This window comes from Emys orbicularis, chromosome 1 (assembly GCF_028017835.1).
Source record: "Emys orbicularis isolate rEmyOrb1 chromosome 1, rEmyOrb1.hap1, whole genome shotgun sequence".
NCBI classification, from domain to species: domain Eukaryota; kingdom Metazoa; phylum Chordata; order Testudines; family Emydidae; genus Emys; species Emys orbicularis.
Genome location: NC_088683.1, coordinates 89,290,739 through 89,309,049, shown reverse-complemented (window position 1 = coordinate 89,309,049; position 18,311 = coordinate 89,290,739). Strand labels below are relative to the sequence as shown.

Sequence of the window (18,311 nt, the reverse complement as noted above, 5' to 3'; positions counted from 1 at the left end):
GTCTAGGCTCAGAAACATCAGAACAGCCCCCATCCAATGTGATATTGCTCTGGTAAGAGAGAAGCATTTATGGAGCCATTGAGATTTGAGAGGGGCAGGTAAGAGTAAGAGATGGAAGAGGTGTACTAAAGACAAGAGAATGCAAATAGATGTACCAGAGGCGAGAAAATAAAAAGCCATGGTATAAGAACAGCAATGATTATGAAGGAAATAGATTGAGAGAGGTAAGGTACAGCTGTTGAGAAAATCCTTGTAAGACCAAGTCATAGCCAGAAGTCTTAGGGACTGCTAAGGTCCCCAGAACTTGATTGTTTAGCAGTTAGTAAGTGCTAGTTGACTTTTTTTGAAGTTACTATATATGAATGCACTGAAAATTCCAGTCATTCTCCTCCTATCTTTTCATTGGCTCTGTCTTTTTTATTCCATGTCCCTTCCCCTATGGTTGCTCCATCAAGCTTTTTCCTTTCACTGGTACCTCCCACTCTGCTTCCCTTATCTTTCCTTCAAATAATACTCTAAATAAGTTGGTTATTTTTCCTAGTCATACAATAAATTATTTTGAAATAAAGGTTTTCATTCTTTGACCCACTCCAATCAAAAAAATTTCATTGCTAGAACTAACACACACAGGATCAAAGCACTTGCTATCTAAAATATCCTTGAAACAACAGGTAAAAATATAAAATACCTGGGTTTGTTTGATTTTGGGGAGTTCCCATCTGTGGATTTCTTGTGCAGCGTTAGGTTCTCTCCTCTATAAAACCAATCATACATGTAGAAACCACCACCAGTGAAGCCACTACTCTCGTCTCTGGAGGGCACCAAAGTCTTAAAGGAATTAAGATTTTTTAAAAATGTATTTCAGGCAATCACTCTAAAAGGAGTCATACCAAAAGAAAAAGGTCCTTGCTCCCAACAGGACATTAAAATTGGGTATCTACTACCCACATTAGCTGGATCAAGTTATGTTTGTGAAGATCAAGTAAATTCCTAACAGTCATCAGAAGTGGGGTGGCAGCAGCCAAGTGTATAGTGAAACCTGTGTTAAGTGACTTTCTGAAAGAAAAACAGGTTGCTTAGTAGAAGTGATCTTTAACTAAAGGTTGATCAAAATATTAGAAGCTATGATAATTTTGTCAGGTGGTTACTCAAAGCAAAGGACTGCTTCTTAAAATATAATAGAACATGCATATATGGCAGATTTTATCAGGCTTTTTCATGTATATAGTCTCATGGCAGGCAGTAGTACTGGGAAATATTCCAAAGGCCACGATCTCCTCCTCAGACTTATTTCATCATTTGTATTCTAGTAGTACCTCCAAAATGCTAGGCACTGTACACACGCCAAAAGTGCAGCTCATACCCAAAAGACCTTACAACCTAAGCTATAAAGTGAGTGCAAAATTAATACACTGGGGACTCTTCTACAGGCTTTGTGAATAAGCTGGCTCACATGGGTGGTGAGAAAGATTTCAAAGCCAGAGTTTCACAGGCCACATGAGATCTATCAACAGTGTAGCAATACTATTCAAAGTGATAAATGCATTCTAGACCAAATATATTTATATGATCCCCTATCTTGTAGCATACATACAGTTCTCAATGTGAAAGTGGGAAATTGTATGGTCATGATGAAAAATTAGAAGTTCATTTGGGCCTGGTTGAAGGAATATGGACAAGTCAGCCAACCTCTGAGATGCTTATCTGAACATTTTGATATTTGCTCATTGCGGCTGGTAAGTGGAAAATAAAGAGGCTCAGGAGCTCCAGCCTGATAGATCCGGGGGGAACAGGGCATAGGCAACTATCTAGGCAGAAGAGCAAGCTCTCTGCAGGGGATCATCAGTGCGAATATTATGAGTTGAACCAGGCACAATAATGAAATGCTGAATACTAGTCTCTAGGGAATAGGTATCTGTCATGGTTAATGTTCCTGCTGGAGAATGGTTCTGGGCAGCGCTTTAACGTGGCTTATGTAGTTGCATCATAGCGCTGGGAGAGAGCTCTCCCAGTGCTCTAAAAAAGACCACCTCCACAAGGGGAGTAGCTCCCAGCACTGGAGCACAGACTACACTGGCACTTTACAGCGCTGAAACTTGCGCACTCAGGGGGGTGTTTTTTCACTCCCCTGAGCAAGAAAGTTGCAGCGCTGTAAAGTAATACTGTCTTAATGACTCCAGTATTTAATTAGGTTATGTGTAAGAGCACCTCTGCTTCTCAGGTCATTCAAACCTATGACGACTGAGTAGAACTACAAAATAAACCTATTTCCATCACTAAAGCTCAAGAGAGTGAGAACAAAAGACAAACCAAATGCAAGTTACTGAAAGAGCAGGAAACTTTAGAGCCAGAAGGGACCACCACATCATCTACTATGACCTCCTGTATAGCACAAGCCACCAATACTATCCCACACACTAAGCAAATTTAGTGAAGATAGTTGTCCTTATTGGAATGAATGGAATAAGCCATCACTCAAAAGTCATCCAGTCAGAGCACCTAAGATGTATAAAGAGATAAGGGCTCAATAGTACAAATAGAGAGCCATATGTAACCTTTTCAGCCTATGTCCCAATTGTGTTACAGATTTGGTTTCTGGAATACGCTGCTAGACAAGATAAACGTGCATGTGTGGGGGTAATAGTAGCTTACTGATTTTGCACGTTGCATCACCTAAAGCCATGTTTACACTAGCACGTTCGTCAAACTTTTGTTGGTCGGGGGGGGATAGGGAGAGGGAACACCCCCAACCAACATAAGTTTCACTGACAAAAATACTGTTGTGGACAGTGCTATGTCCCTAGGAAATGTTCTCCTGCCACTCACTGGTGGTGGTTTAATTATGCCAATGGGAGAGCTCTCTCCTGTCAGCATAGAGCAGCTACACAGGAGACCTTACAGTAGTGCAGTACAGCTGTAATGCTGTAAGGTCTGTAGTGTAGACATAGCCTAAGCTTACCTTTTGCGGATTCAATTTCATTCACACCATTCCTTCTGATCCTAACCAGCACTTTTCCTCACTCTTGGAATTATTTTGGAGTGTAATTTTATATGGACACCCAAACAGATTACTTCTATTACAAAAGTGTAGGAACATCCATATAGCAACAGCTCGATATTACCAGTAGAAAATTAGAAATTCAGATTAGTTGTAACAGCAAAAAAAACCCACTAAACTCCAGCCATGGATGGATGTAAATGGAGTATCCAAAAATGGGAGTTGTTTAGTTGTAAATGTTCTTGCCTGTGATGGAACGACATACTAGACACCTAGTATCCTACTACTGCAGACTATGCCTGAGAAGAGTCAGAGTAATCCTGCCAGAAGCTAAACTTAAACTAAATCCAGCTGGCCAGAACAATGCTCCTCCTGCAGGAAACTGGATAAGCTTAGTTTCTTTGCCTCCCACTTTAGCTTCTTTAAAAAGGAGTACAAGAGTGATGTTAGAGAAGTCTTACCCTCATTCCCCAGAATGCTGCTAGAATATTGTATAGGATGGCAGTAGGTAGATAAAAGTGTTTTCACTTCACCATAAATCACTAAGGGGAAGGGGGGAGGAAATATGATAGAGGTCTATAAAATCATGACTGGGTTGGAGAAAGTAAATAAAGAAGTGTTATTTACTCCTTTTCATAACAAAGAACTAAGGGTCACTAAATGAAATTAATACGCAGGAAGTTTAAAACAAACCAAAGTATTTTTTCACACAATGCACATTCAACCTGTTGAACTCCTTGGCCTTCACAACATCCTCTGGCAAGATTATAACAGGGTTCAAAAAAGAACTAGATGGGATGGTGTCCCTAACCTGTTTGCCAGAAGCTGGGGATGGATCACTTGATGATTACCTGTTCTGTTCCTTCCGTCTGAGGCACCTGGCACGGGCAAGGCGGAAGACAGGCTACTGGGCTCACTGGACCTTTGGTCTGACCCAGTAGGGCTGTTCTTATGTTCATTTACCTTATGAACCTCAAACTATTCTTGCACTTCCTAGTTTGGTAAAGATAGACTGTAATGATACATTTAGGATGTCTGGTATCAGTTACTCCAATGCAGCTTTATAATATATGTAAGGTCACAGAATAAGGCATTATGATGTGTCTTTAGTGAAGAAAATGACAGTGAATTTCATAGTGATGGGCAAGGTGATTTAAAGCTTATTTCTGTACTACCCATCACTCATATCCTGGTCATTAAGGGCACTCAGCATGTATTTTGTTACAATGTTAAGATGAACTGTGTAAGTATGTGTTCCTAACCAAAGGTTTTTGTAATATTTGCCAACATTTTATGTTACTCTACCTGTGACTCATTCTTCACTCTCAAGCTGCTACAGGGGGAAAAAAAAGAGTAGTTCAAATCTACCCTGTTCTTTAGCTAGTAACTTTAACTGGACCAAGTTTCTTCCAGTTCTCCCACCACCTCTCTTTTCTGTTGAAGTTTTGGAAGAGTATCATACAACAACAACTAAAATTTTCAAGAGATACTCATTCACTACAAGAACCAAGCTGGATGTTTATTATATTTTGTCATCATTGTGCACTGCATCATCTCTTTAGATAGAAAGGTAAATGAATTACAACTATCCATATTGTCTGTAACCAGACTGTTATTCTTAAACAGTACATACTTCCAAATAAATACTAGAAGCATTATTTAAGCAGACACCTAGTAATTTCAATACTGTGCTAGTGGAAAGCAGGTGTATTTGACAGGTACAGCATAATCTTTGATATACATAAAATGAAAGCAGTTTTCTGTACTTCTAAGCCAGCATATGCATAATCAAATCCGGTTGCCATTCCCATGCTAGCAACAAAAGGGGGAGAGAATTGCTCCCCTCTAGACAGTACACAAGAAGAGTGGAGGGGAGAACCCCTCCCCCGCCACCCTGGGTTCTCCACTCTACTCCAAGATGGGATTAGAGTTGCAAGTGCTGGAGCAGAGGGTGCTACTGTGGGTGGTTGATGCATCTTTAGTGGGGTGACGAGGCAGTGGCAGCAACAGCAAAGGAGAAGGAGGAGGACACTGGCCTATGACTGAGACCCCCTTCACCTCCCCCCTATGAATTTGCACCTGGGTGGGTTGAAAGAAAGAAAAATGCTCCTTACTAAAGTTGGGAATCACAGAAATAGGTAGCTGTCATACAGAGTCCACGCATCATATGGATTATGCACCACACCAAAAGCAAAATCTGGTCAACAAGCCAGCAGAAGTTATCTGGACTGATAAGTGAAAAAGACCTACTAGGTAAGGGGCTGATGCCACCTCTTCATTGCCATAGGGTGCCTCTATGCTGCACTTCCCTGGCTGCCATTTCAGTCAGGACTGCTGGCTGCTCAAAGCTATGGTGTCTTCGTTCAGATTATTATAAATTGATTCCAAGAGACTGTCCCACAGTCAGCAGCCCCCAGATCACTAGAATGCAAAATTCAAGTTTATGCCACCTTTGTATCCCTATAACTGCATTTGTGCTCTTCAGACATAGCTAGGGACATGATGCTTACCATTTCCCTCAAGATCTGAGAGAGACTTTCTTAGAGACCTTTATGAGATGCCAGTTCTTGCATTTCAAGAGCTTCTAAACTTTTGGCTCACTTAAGATTCAAGGTACAGTATTTACTCTTGCAAAGTTTTAAATTTACATGTATGATATCAAATGACACACTAATGACTCTAGTTCCCATTTATTTAAACAGATAGTGACAACAGAAGTTTTTGAACCCTCACTTGGGATAAGGGCACAACCAATAATTATATCAGATACAGAATTTTAGTCTCCTACATGATCAAATATATAAAAGTTCAATGAGCGAAGTTTCTCATTAATGCTGGTCAACCAGAAAAGTCAGTCCATGATTTGTCTATTCAGTTAGAGCAAGCTTCTTCTTTAGGGATTCTGGCATTTCAGGTGGAGGTGGACGAGGAAGTCTGAAATAAACCTTGACAGAATCGTAGATGAACCACTGTAGTGCAGTCAGCGTACCAATCATAATAATACGGGCAAATAGACCCTTCCATACCCCTGTTGAGTAAAGCACAAGCATTAGCAACTGGGAAAGATTATTATATATTAACGTGGACAGGAGTTTTAAGTTCTTACCTTTGAATCCAAGCCTCACTAGAACCTGTGAAGCCGAACTGCCCTTTTCCTTGTTCAGCACAGACACCACAGAGTCAGCAGGATGAGAAACAATGGCACAGAAAACACCAGCTGAAAGAAATTTATCAATACAGTATTTAGTGTTGCTATAGTACCATCAAAGGAACTTCCATTAGCACATAACTGCTGTTAAGGGAAACAGCAAAGGAAGAAATAGGGCCACATTTCTGTGCAAGTTATGTAGCCATGTAGCAGGGAGAAGGTGGCTGCCATAGCTATTAAATCCTGCCAGAGCTGAGTCTGCTCTTGCGTGGCTTAGGAGCACTGGATTGCAGTCATATGCAAGCCTCACCTCTTGTGATAACCTCTACCCTATCCCAACAGTGGGTCTCTGCAAAGCTGATCCCCTAACTGGGCAGCCCTGGGCAGTGCCGTACTGCTCCTGTGAATCTCCTCTGTAGTGCAGATATGGAGTTTCATTCTGACAAATTTAAGGGAGTCAATTATGTAATCACTTCCTCCTGCAAGTCTTCCTTTGCTGTGCTAAGCTAGTGCTCCTTCTGCCAAAATCTGCACCTCTTTCAGCTTAGGAGCCACAAAGGATCTCATGATTGCTCCTTATGTAAAGTGCAAATGTTCATGGCCTTTCATAATTCAGTTGAGAGTCAAAAAAACCAAGACCATTTTTCATTTAGCTACTCATTCTTTTCATAACTTTGAAAGTTTTGTAATTTTTCCCTACCTAACCTCATTAAGAGTATCAGAGTCCCTATTTTCAATTACAGAGTTTCTGGAATCACTGTAGTAAAAACCCAGGACATAATATTGTTCATACTTTTCTGACACTTCTGGAAAGAATCAGCATTCAAAGGCTTCCTTACCAATGTAGCCAGCTGTAAATGTGACAACCAATTGTTCTGGCTTGGAACATTCACTCCGGGGCTTGGGAACCACATACTTGTAAAGAGCTTCAACTGTACGTTCAAAGCAGGCAAATTTCATCATTGTGTATGGAATCTGTCTCATCCATAAAGGAACAACACCTTTGTAGAACCTTAAAAGTGGAGAGAGTAAGAATTGTAGCAAATGCTAGCCTACTTTGGAGTGCAATTCTACTCTGAAAAGAAACTAGACAGCACTGAAGCAGTTCCCATTTACTATCTCAGCGGCCTGTATATCTAAGTTGTTTGCTTATTTTTACAGTTAGGAAATCTAGCTGCCAGACCTGCAAAGTGAAGATGTGTGTTTCTGGCTCGTGCCATCTACTGAGAGGGAATTTAAACAATTGTACAGGCTCAAGTGTTTATCAGAAAGATAAGCAGCTGTAACAGGAAGGAGAAAAGTTAAGGTGATGACATTTTGTAGTCGTCATTTCCCTGTTGTAAGTGCAAGTTAATAACTCATGTCTGCATACCAGCCAAGTCCTGATAGTGAGAAATGACATGTAGATCTACAGCCATTGATATCAGAACACAAAAGGCAAATGTGCAGGTATAATACTCTCACATGCCAATGACTCAAGCATCTTTGACTGTACAACAAAAAGTTGCTGAATATCAGTTGACTGGAACTACCAGAAACTAAAGTTAACAAGCAGAACTCAGCACAAGAGATATCCACAAAGATGGATCTAAGGAGCATGTTGACAACATTAACTTGCTGACGTCGGCAGCCTCTGTTTTAGCAATGAAATGATTTCCTGATATTCCATTTTGATATACAGAATCTTCAAAGTACCCTTCACTACTTATGTACAATCTGACAAGGTAGAAAGCATCAAAGATTTTACTTAATGCTACAGCCACTATTAAGGCTAAACAGAAGAATTATTTTCCTTCGCTAATACGGATCAAGAACTTCTTATATTCCAGCAGAGAGAAACTGATACAGATACTTACGCCCATACACCTTCTTCTGCAAACATTTTTGGAGCAGCTTGTCTCAAAGTGTTAGCATATCCAGGCTGTGTCTGAATGCGAACCTTTGCAGCTTCCATTGGAGCCAGAGCAATATCAGCAAAAAACTCTGCACTGGCAGAGGCAGCCAAGTATAGTGACGTACGCCACAAATATGAGTTTTCCTGAAATGCAAATGGAACCAAAGATTTTTATACTGTATTATTTCAAACTGAACTCAGTATTTCCATTATACAGTAAAGTGAATTAGCTACACAAATATACAACAAACAAACTGGGTTTAAAAAAAAAAAATGTGGTAGACAACTTAAAGCTTACCTCTCCTAGTAGGTTGCCATACAGGACTTTGAACACTTCATAGAAACCAAATTTGCAGAGCCCTTGCATAGAATATCCAAAGAAAGTTGGAGCCCATCCCTTCGCCAGACCACGAAAGCCATCTTCTTTAACTGTAACTGAGAATCCATTGAAGATGCTTTTGTATTTTTGTGGGTCCACCTAAACAATTTGGAAAGTTATTTACATGGTACAGGCAGTAGGTTCTCACACACACAAGCAGTAAGTTTTCTACCCTCTTCCCATACCACCAGGATACAGATTTCTACACTAAATTACCTTTACTTATAATCTTAATGGTCATTAACTAGTCTCAATTATTAGGCTTGCTGCTGTCAGCTGAAATTCATAGTCTTCAGATACTGACATGAGAAGTTATGCTAATCCCAATTATTTTTACTGTTTGTTCCCCATATCTATAGTCTCAACAGATGTGGCCCTTTGACTACATTAGCAATTTTGCTGGATAGTGTTCCCACACTGGAAGGATTGTGTGGAAAATTTCTATGGGCATAACTGTGCTTATGCCAGTTCCCTGAACTAGAATAAGCAGTTACATCAGTATAACCATGTCCACACTTGAAGGATTATGCCAGAATAGCAATGTCACTTAAGGATGTGATTTTACTGGACATGGCTATGCTGGTATAAAATTTAAGTGTAGACTGAGCCCTAAAGCTCACCTCACCATTTGCTCAGCAACAGAAGTAGTATTTTTCAGTTACTAGGGGTTTTTTTGTTTGTTTGTTTTTTGGAAACTACAAATCTTGGGCCTAACTTGTTGCCCACCTCACTATAGACTTATCAAGGTCTTACCTTCCCTCTGTCTTATTTCCTGTTCTTATTTTTACTTCTGTATACCAGGAATACATTGCAGAAGATGTACATTTTGTACTGTGAAAATATGTTTGAGTGGTATTTCAGTAATAATCCAGTATTCAATTCTGTAATGTTCTGAGAGCTAGTCTAGCTTTTTAATGTTGTAAATAGTAAAGGAAGCCAATTTAATACTACTGCTACATCATGAGATTGTGATAAAGATTTAGAGGACGTCTATTTCTTGCTTTTGTGCATTTAACACTTGACATCAGCTTCTCTTATTTGAGACTCAGGGCAATATGAAAGAAGGAAATGCCACACAAAGCCACAAGAACTGATAGGGATGACTATGGGGTTAAGTGGAGCACAAATCTTAAAAAAAAAAAAAAAAAAAAAAGCAAAAAAGACACTCAATTTCATATAGACTGTCCATTTAGTTAACTCAGAAGTGTCAAGTATATATATTTAATTACTTTAAAATTCAGGACCTGATGCCTCTTTAGAGCCTTTTTTATGGAGGCAGTTTCAGAGTACAATGTTACAGAAGTGTTCAGTTACCCGTATACTTTAGAAATTAGGACTATTCCTCGATTTAGAGTAGAAGGAAGCTGACTTTATTTTAAGTAAAACATTTAACAAATTGCAGGTTTCATTTGGTAAAACATGAATATTTACTTGACTCCAGTGGTTTCAACCCAAACCATCTATAAGAGCTTACGATGCCTTCACCTGAAGCAACTAGCATTCAGTCCAATGCATTATAAGTTCACTGTATCTTTCATAATGGGATCACAACTTCCCAAAAAAGTACACCAACTTCCAGCCTTAAAGGAGGTTTAGAGATCTCTAAATCACATGCAATTCTAAATGAAACGATATCAAGATTGTTCCTTTAAGCAATCAGGAACTGTTGCACTGGCACAACGTTCACATCCATTTCTCCCAGTCTCAGAAGTTTTACCACCACTAGATGTCTGCTAGCTCTAGAAATACTGCCCACCTCACACAGTAACCTGAAAGCCAGTGAATTTCTAGCAGTTTAGAGATGTGCTTTAATCTACCTCACTCTTGGAACATAAGCCTTTGGCCGAACAGCCGCTTAGTTGTGCCATTAAACAATGAATGTATGATAATTAGATTTATATTTCCATGTAAGTAATTTAAACATTCAAATGGAATGGGTGTTCAGTCTCTTCAAGTCTACTTAATCGTGTTTTACCATTTGACTGTTGGCTTACAATGCGTTTTTCCTATCGTTATTGATAGCAAACCATGCAAGCATTAATTTGATCTTGCAACTCAAGTAATTCCAAGTTTTAGTATCATTTTAACATAAGCATTAGCTTCCAACTGCTATGCACTTTCCATTTGTTCATAAGAAAGGCTCAAATTAAAAACTCAATCCAGAATCCATGCACAGAAGTCCTCTGTACTAATTTTCATTTAACTCTTACATATGCACGTCATGTATCTCAGATGCTCTGAAGGTAATTGCCCCCTACTTCCAGAATGATAAGAAACAGGCATATTATTCCTATGCCCCCCAGAGGTGTTTCACTAGTTTTTAGTCACAAGATACTTAAGACAATTGGTGGGAAACTTTTGCCCTGAGTTATTCAAAAGCATGTTTCTCAACTGTAATTGGCTAAAACAAATCAAGGCTGAAATCTCAAAGTGGTTAGAAGTTTTCCCTATTCATCTAGGCTATCGTTCATCTGCATCACAAGGATGCAAAGTTTTTTATTAATCCAATGGATGTTCATTTAATCCAAAAAGAACATTAAAGCTTGATTATTTCTTCTTTCTACCTAGCACTAGTATTAAGGTATTACATTATACACCTTGTAAAACTCACATGACATACAGCCTCTGGACTAAATATGAAAATAGATTAAGTTAAAGAAGCTTTGGAGTCCGTTTCATTCAGATACAAACCTGGATACGACATTTCACTAAATCCAGAGGTACGACTGCAGTGTGCGTCAGGCCACAACTTAGGACCCCACCAAAACCACAGAGAGCATAAAACTTGAGCGAGCCATATTCACAACTGTATTCCTCTGCAGCAAAACATAAAGACACCATGCTTTTATATAAGCCCCATGCACAGCTGGAGAACATCCTGCTTGATGGATAACTTACTCCTCCAGCTTCTGTTAGCAGACATGTATCACACTTCATAACCATGCTTTAGGAGTTTTACCACATTCAACATGCAAAACAAACCTGAATTCTGCATTTAACCAGGTCTAGGGGAACCAATGCTGTATGTGTTGTGCCACAGCTAATAATCCCACCAAGGCCACAAAGGAGAAAGAATCTGCCTGAGCCATATGCACAGCTATATTCCTCTGTTTAATCAGAAAGAAAAGTGTTAAAGTTTGTACACTTAACTGTACAAGTCTGAAGAAGACACTGTTAGTATTTCATGTTTAAAATCCATTTCCAATAATCATCCAGCACATTATATTGGAAGTAATTGCCTTTATGATTTCTATCTCCCTGATACTGATACTAGCTGGCTAATGGGTTGCTCAAATACTACGGCACTGGCTCCTGGCTTCACTCCTAATTTTTTGGACGAAAGAAAGAGCAGCTAGGTTGAGTTCCAGGCCTGTCAACTTGAAAGTGTCCATTTTCATTCTCATTTGTCAAAGTTTTCACTGAGGGAGTTTGTCCTTTTAATGAAATATTGAGCCAACTATTTACGTTTTTAATTTAGTAGAGCACCTCAGTCTTTACATTTGAGTTTTATTTAGGTTCAAGCACAAATTTAACACAGATTGAAAAAAGCCATTTGAAGAGCTAGAAAGTGAAACAGTTAGGACTCTGGCCTGGTCTGCACAACACTGCACTGGTCATTAGACCAGGTTAGTTGAATCAGCGCAGCTTTGGTAAGGACACTTACATAAGCATGATTAAACATATGTAAGAGAACCCATATACATGAAGTCGCACTGGTTTAACACAATACCTCTAGTTCAGTGGTCTCCAACCTTTTTATGCACAAGGTCACTTTTTGAATTTAAGTGCAACCCAGGATCTGCCCCACTCACTCCTCCTCCCCCCCCCCCCCATCGCTTGCTCTCCCCAACCCTCACTTTCACTGGGCTGAGGGTTGGGTTGCGGGATGAGGTGTGGGTCTGGACTGGAGCCGCGGAGATTGGAGTATGGGAGGGGGCTCCGGGCTGAGCCAGGGGCAGGGGGTTGGGGTGCAGGAAGAGGTGAGGGGTGCAAGCTCTGGGAGGGAGTTAAGGTGCAGAAGGGGGCTCTGGGCTGGGTTTCAGGGTGCAGGAGGAGTTATGGAGGGCTGACTCCAGGAGAGAGCTCTGGGGCGGGCTCCCGCCAGGCGGCACTTACCTCAGGCACCTCCTGGTCGGCAGCACAGCAGGGCTGAGGCAGGCTTCCTGCCTGCCCCAGCTCCACACCCGGAAGCGGACATCACGCCCCTATGGCCCCCTCTCTGCAGGGACTGCCCCCACAGCTCCCATTGGCCGCAGTTCCCCATTCCCGGACAATGGGAGCTGCAGAAGCAGTGCTTGCAGGGAGGAGCAGCATGCGGAGCAACAAGCACACCCTCTCCCCCCTCCAAGGGGTCCCAGGGGCAGAAATACTCAAAGTAATCTTACATCCAAAAGTTACACTTTCAGAGTCTTATTCTGGGATGTTTCCTTCACATGAAGCCACACTTAAAGTATTTTCACCTTTGTTACTGTACAATAAAATTATTCCGCATAGAGACAATGACAAGTGTTCCAAGTAAACCGAAGAAGTGTAAGTCAAGAATCAGGGACAATGTCAAGTGGCATCCAAACAAAAGAAAGAGGAATGTTTACTCTAACCTATATATAATAAAGCAAATAACTTAAAGGACAACTTTCCAGAAGAATACACTGTGGCCAATACCACCTCTGCAAGAATAGGCAAGTACAGTTTCTCAGGAATAATCCAGAGTCTAGGTTAGAACAAAGTCAAAGGTACAACAGTTATTTTCTCAGGAACCAAATAAAGCCTCTCTGAAATGATAATAGGACAGAACTGATAAACCAGTACTAATATAAGGCATTCTACAAAAGTCATGTACTTCACTCTTAAGAACAGTCTTGACAGAGAAAGGATGATCTTATGCTAGGTGCACTTGACTAGCATCAAGATTAATGGATTCTGTTCCCAGTGTGTCTGTGTGCAGCCTTGGGAAAGCCACTGTTACTTATGCAGCTCAATTACACCACTTTATAGATATGGTTATACTTTTCTACATCCTGAAATATAAATTAGTATGCAAGGTGCTCAGTTACTCATCACTGAAGAAAAGCCTGTATTTATCTCTCTATGGCATCTCTTTGCAGCACATTAGTGTCTGTGCAACCAAGAAGGGAGAAAAGTAAATAATGAAGTAGGAGACCATCTTTTCTTTAAGAAAAGATGTCTTGGCTGCATATTCATTTTATATACTAAAGCCCAGCGTTTTTAACGGGCAGCAGTGCGGTTGAGAGGCTAGAGCAGCAAATCACAAATCAGAAGACCTGGGTTCTATTTCCAGCTCAGCCACTGGCCTGCCAGTGTCCTTGGGCAAATCACCTCACCTCTATGACTTAGTTTCTCAGTCTATAAAATGGAGATCGTGATATAAACCTCTTTGTAAAGAGGATGGAGATTTAATGAAGAAAAAAGTGCTGATATTATTAACCAGAAATTTTCCTTGATATAAAAGTGTCACTAATTTTTAATTACTATTGTTACACACACAAGATTAGGGTCATGACATGATAGAAATATTTTTCATTTGCCACACTGCAGAGTTTCACAGCACTTTATGTATAGGAAGATGCCTTTATATTGATTTCTTTAAAAAGGGAAAAAAAGCATAAATTAGAGATTGAAAATTTGGCTAGGATATTCAGCAAGAAGGGTGGTCCAGATTTCCAGTTTACATCCAATTATTTTTAAACATTTACAGAATTTGTAAGTCCTTCAAATGGAGTTCACATTACAGAAAAAAAATCCAAGCCATTCAGGATTTTCAATACATGCCAGATCTATTCCTTCTATTAGCAAGATCTTCCTCTTCCCTTTAAAAGCTCCGGTGGGGGCCATATGAGATTTACTTTCTACAGGTAACATGCCCTTGCTTTAATTTAAGACATGGATGGTGGGTCCAGTCTATGGTGATGTGTGCCAGGCAAATACCCAGAGGAAGGAATAAGTGACTGGCAGCCCGTGTAGTCTCTACCAGCGCTTTTCTGGGTGGCTGTGAACCAGCCGCAGCAACACTGCCCTGTGCCCCAGCCCAGTTTTCAGGGGCTCACGCACTGGAGAAGATGGCAGCTCTGGCTCTCCCAGAAGCGGGGGACACAGGCCTGCGGCCTGGCCGCACCAAGGTTACAGCGATAGAGCCGGGCCCAGAGGCGCCCCGAGCGTGACGCACTAGGGGTGACCGTGAGCTACCCGGGCGCAGGGCGGGGCAATCGGACCCTGAGCACCTGGGACCCGACACAAGCCGGGAAGGCTCCCCCGCCCCGTGCCCTTCCTTGCCCTCCAAACAGCACCGGAGAGGCCCGCTCGAGGCGGCCCCTCCCCGGCCAGGCCGAAATGCAGGGCGAGGGCGGTCCCCACCCCCCAAGCTCCGGCGGGCAGAACCCGTCCCATCCCCAGAATGGAGGGACGCGGGACGGCGGCAGCGGCCTCCCTTCCAGCTGCTCCATTTACCTTCCGCGACAGCGGCGGCCGCCAGGCTCCTCCTGGGGCTGGGCGGCTCGGCGGGGTCCGGGCGCTTCCTCACGCCGTCCTGGAGCAGCTGCAAATGGGGCGCGTGGAATGGATTTAGGCGGGCGAGCGGCGCGACGGACGAGAACATGGCGGCCTGGGGAGAGAGGCGGACACGGAGCAGGAGTTAGCAGGAGCCGCGCGCTCGCCGGGGCACAGGCCGCAGCCCCACAGCGAGCAGGACCCAGAAGCCCCGTCCCGCGCGCTCCGGGGACAGCACGCGCCAGCTCGGCCCAGCTCACTGACACTCACCCTCTAAAATGGCGGCGGCGGCGGCGCCCACTCAAGTTTCCGCTGCTCCACCGGCAGCTCCGCTCAGAGGCCGACTATCGACCCTGCTCAATGACTTTGTCCTTCTCCGGCGCAGGGGGCGGGGCAGCCGGCCAACAAGCGGCGATGTGATTGGCGGAGAAGCTCAGCGGACAGGCGTCACCACGCTGACGTCCTCGAAAACCCAACCCTCGTCTTCTCACGCATGCGCACTCCTTTATACCACTACCCCGCGGAAGCGTCCGGTGCAAGGGGGGCGGCGGGGGAGGGGCAGAGCGAGTCATTGACTTTCCTCGGACTATTGGGGCCCTGGCACTAGCCCAGCCTGCTGAGTGCGGGGGGGCTGATGGGGTGACGCTGCTGGCGTCAATGGAAGCGGAGCTCTAGAAAGTCCACTTCTGTGTCTATGCGGGGGACATTTTCCAGGTGGTTTTAAATCAGTCCCGCTAACCCGGGTTTGAAGGGGTTCCATCGTGACGCGGGCTCTAACGGGCCATCTCTGCGGCCTTGGCAAGTTGTGACATCCGTGTAGTTGGGCCAGATTTAGAACCAGGCTGAAAATGCCCCCCCCCCCCCCACACACACACCCCCAAGGCCCGTGCCAGGTACCTCAGTAAATGTACCTGATTGTTAGCTCCAGTGTCTGCCCCACAGAAGCCCCTGTCTGGCCAGGCCTCTTTGCAACTCCTCATCCTGAGTATGGAGAAAACCTAGGACCTTGCTACCTTGTATACTTCTGAACTGGACAGCCCCAGAGTTAGGAAATGTTGAGTTTATCATCGCTTTTGTGTTGTAACAATGCAATCATGCCTAGGGTGTTTACTAAGGCTGCCAGAAATAAGTTGCAAAGAAATGTCTCTATTACTTGATGTGTGCGAGTGTTCTTGGGAACCCCCAAAGCTAGAGCCTGAAGAGCCTAGTACTTGGACCACCACAGTATTCATCTCCAAGGTTGTGGTAAATCTATCACGGTACCAGATAGCTACAGATAGGTGTACACTCACAGCAATGACCTGCAATGGGGTCAGTTACAATATCTGTTATACATTCCCCTTCCCTGTCTTCTTTTATTGTCTGTTTCTGTTATCCTCTCATATTTCTTTCTGTCCAGTTTATATTACTTCACTCTCTGACCCTGTTTACACTAAGGGAAAAGGGCAATGCAAAAAAACCCCAGACAAACCCATAAGCTGAAACAACTTCATTTTGTATCCACAGCACCTTGTATCCACATACAACTGTCAGACATTTTAAAAGAGTTAATTGTAAGCAGTTGGTTCAGTGCCAAAACCAGGAGCCTCATTCTTCACTGCTTTGCACCTTGTGTGGTCATTTGCACCTGTGAAAAATCAGTGTAAAATTAGAATTCTCCACTCACATATACCAGTGGTAGTATTTTACATCCACTTTGTATTCACTTTTGCACAGATATAAATGACTACATCAGGAACGAGTAGTTCAGTTCCAATGTCTTTAGTTCATTTCAGGTCTGAAGCAATGCATTCTGCAACTATTTCTGCCCATTGTAAACAGGAAGCTGTAAGCATTGCAGCTGCACAATTTCAGATTGTCCTCCTGATCTCCTTGCTCCATCAGATCTCCTTTTGGTAAGCCACGCTTATGTTGGAATAAGAGTATTCACACGAGAGGTTATACCAGTGTAACTATATGTCTGTAACTTGGTAACATTTCCCCATATATACAAGACCTTATTCCAATGTCCAGAACATATCCTATGGATAAGAAACAACTGTTTAATATTAGAGGCCAACTGAGGTGATTAAGAAAAGGTCACGCCCAAAATGGTTTTGTATCACAAGGAAGCACTTTAGAGTTAACATTCTAGATTGGCTGTGGAACAGAAATCACAGTTATTGTGATTACAGAAAAATAGCGCATGGGCTTTAAATGAGATATATTTCCAGCTTTATATGGACCAAATCTATGTAACCTATAATAAAAGATATGCAAGTATCAGGAAAAAATGGATGAGACCGAGCTAGATTCCTTGACATATTGTACAGACTGAAAAATTCATAGTTAAAGCTGCCATAGAACACCAGCGTTGCAGCACAATTTAATGTCTGGTTCTATTAACAGAAGGTGGTGTTACATAAAGTAGGGGAAATATTCATTCATCTACTGTGAACTAAGTACACTGCAAGTTACTCAAACACTGAGAATTTCCTCCCATGTTTATTATTTTTTTGCCTCTACTGATAAATCTGTTTGGGATTTACTTTCTGTGTGTGTAGGATCTAGCCAATTTGCAGACCTCCTCATGCTTTATATATTTTATAAACAAAAAAAGTAAATATATATTGTAATTGTTATAGGTATCATCCTATTCTGCCTCAGCTAACCCTCACCTTCAAACTGGTGCACAATTAGGGTGACCAGATGTCCCGATTTTATAGGGACAGTCCTGATATTTGGGGCTTTTTCTTATATTGGCGCCTATTAACCCCCCCATCCTCGTCCCGATTTCTCACACTTTCTATCTGGTCACCCTATGCACAATAGCAAGTACTGTAAGTACCAAGCAGGAGCACAAGTACAGTTGTGTTTATTGTTATGTTTATTTTGCTAGGGGAATTCTCCAGGGAGGGCAGAAACAAAGGGAAAGGGAAGGGAATAAAAGTTACACAAATAAAATTAAAAATGGTGGGCACTGAGTATCTGATCCTGCCCCACTGAAATCAATAGGAGATATATCAGTGACTTCCATGGTTGCAAAATAGAGCCCTAAGAGAGAGTGAAAAATAACAGGTGGAGCATTGCATAAGAAAGAAAGGACAGAGAAGGGTGAAACAGAAATTCAAGAGGAAAAAGATGAGAGACTGCAAAGAGAGACAGCCAAAGAGCAACTGTTAATGGTAACTACTGATATTGATTTACTTTAACACGCACATAATTTGTGCTGCTCACAAAAAAAATGGCCTTTTGTGTTCAAAATGCATCAGCCTGACACATCACTATTTGATGACACCCTTCTTGCTCTCTGTCAGATACAAAACTATGCACAATGGTTGGTGAATCAGTTTTTTCAGTCCTTTTTCTGCATTACAGATTTTATTGTTTTGGAAGCAACATATTATGA

The 18,311-nt window shown here is 42.2% G+C and overlaps 1 protein-coding gene and 1 non-coding gene across 2 annotated transcripts; both read right to left on the bottom strand.

Moving 5' to 3' along the window:
* Positions 1-4,491: 4,491 nt before the first annotated feature.
* On the bottom strand, positions 4,492-15,276 carry SLC25A3 (solute carrier family 25 member 3). Its single transcript, XM_065401995.1, has 8 exons — positions 15,194-15,276; positions 14,885-15,038; positions 11,111-11,235; positions 8,339-8,518; positions 8,003-8,184; positions 6,986-7,158; positions 6,105-6,215; positions 4,492-6,026 (listed from the first exon to the last, which is right to left on the bottom strand). Exons 2-8 carry the CDS (start codon positions 15,030-15,032, stop codon positions 5,866-5,868), a joined length of 1,080 nt encoding a protein of 359 aa, XP_065258067.1. The 5' UTR covers positions 15,033-15,038; positions 15,194-15,276; the 3' UTR covers positions 4,492-5,865.
* LOC135873121 (small nucleolar RNA SNORA53) lies at positions 7,506-7,748 on the bottom strand. The gene has a single exon (XR_010561072.1). It is a non-coding gene; the product is annotated as a small nucleolar RNA SNORA53 (small nucleolar RNA).
* Positions 15,277-18,311: the final 3,035 nt, after the last annotated feature.

Coding starts and splice junctions, on each gene's coding strand:
- SLC25A3 (XM_065401995.1), bottom strand. CDS start 15,032: ATGTTCTCGTCCGTCGCGCCGCTCGCCCGCCTAAATCCATTCCACGCG. Junction 8,519..11,110: donor TAGTGAAATGTCGTATCCAG/GTTTGTATCTGA, acceptor CAAATTGTTTAG/GTGGACCCACAAAAATACAA. Junction 8,185..8,338: donor ATGGCAACCTACTAGGAGAG/GTAAGCTTTAAG, acceptor TTTGCATTTCAG/GAAAACTCATATTTGTGGCG.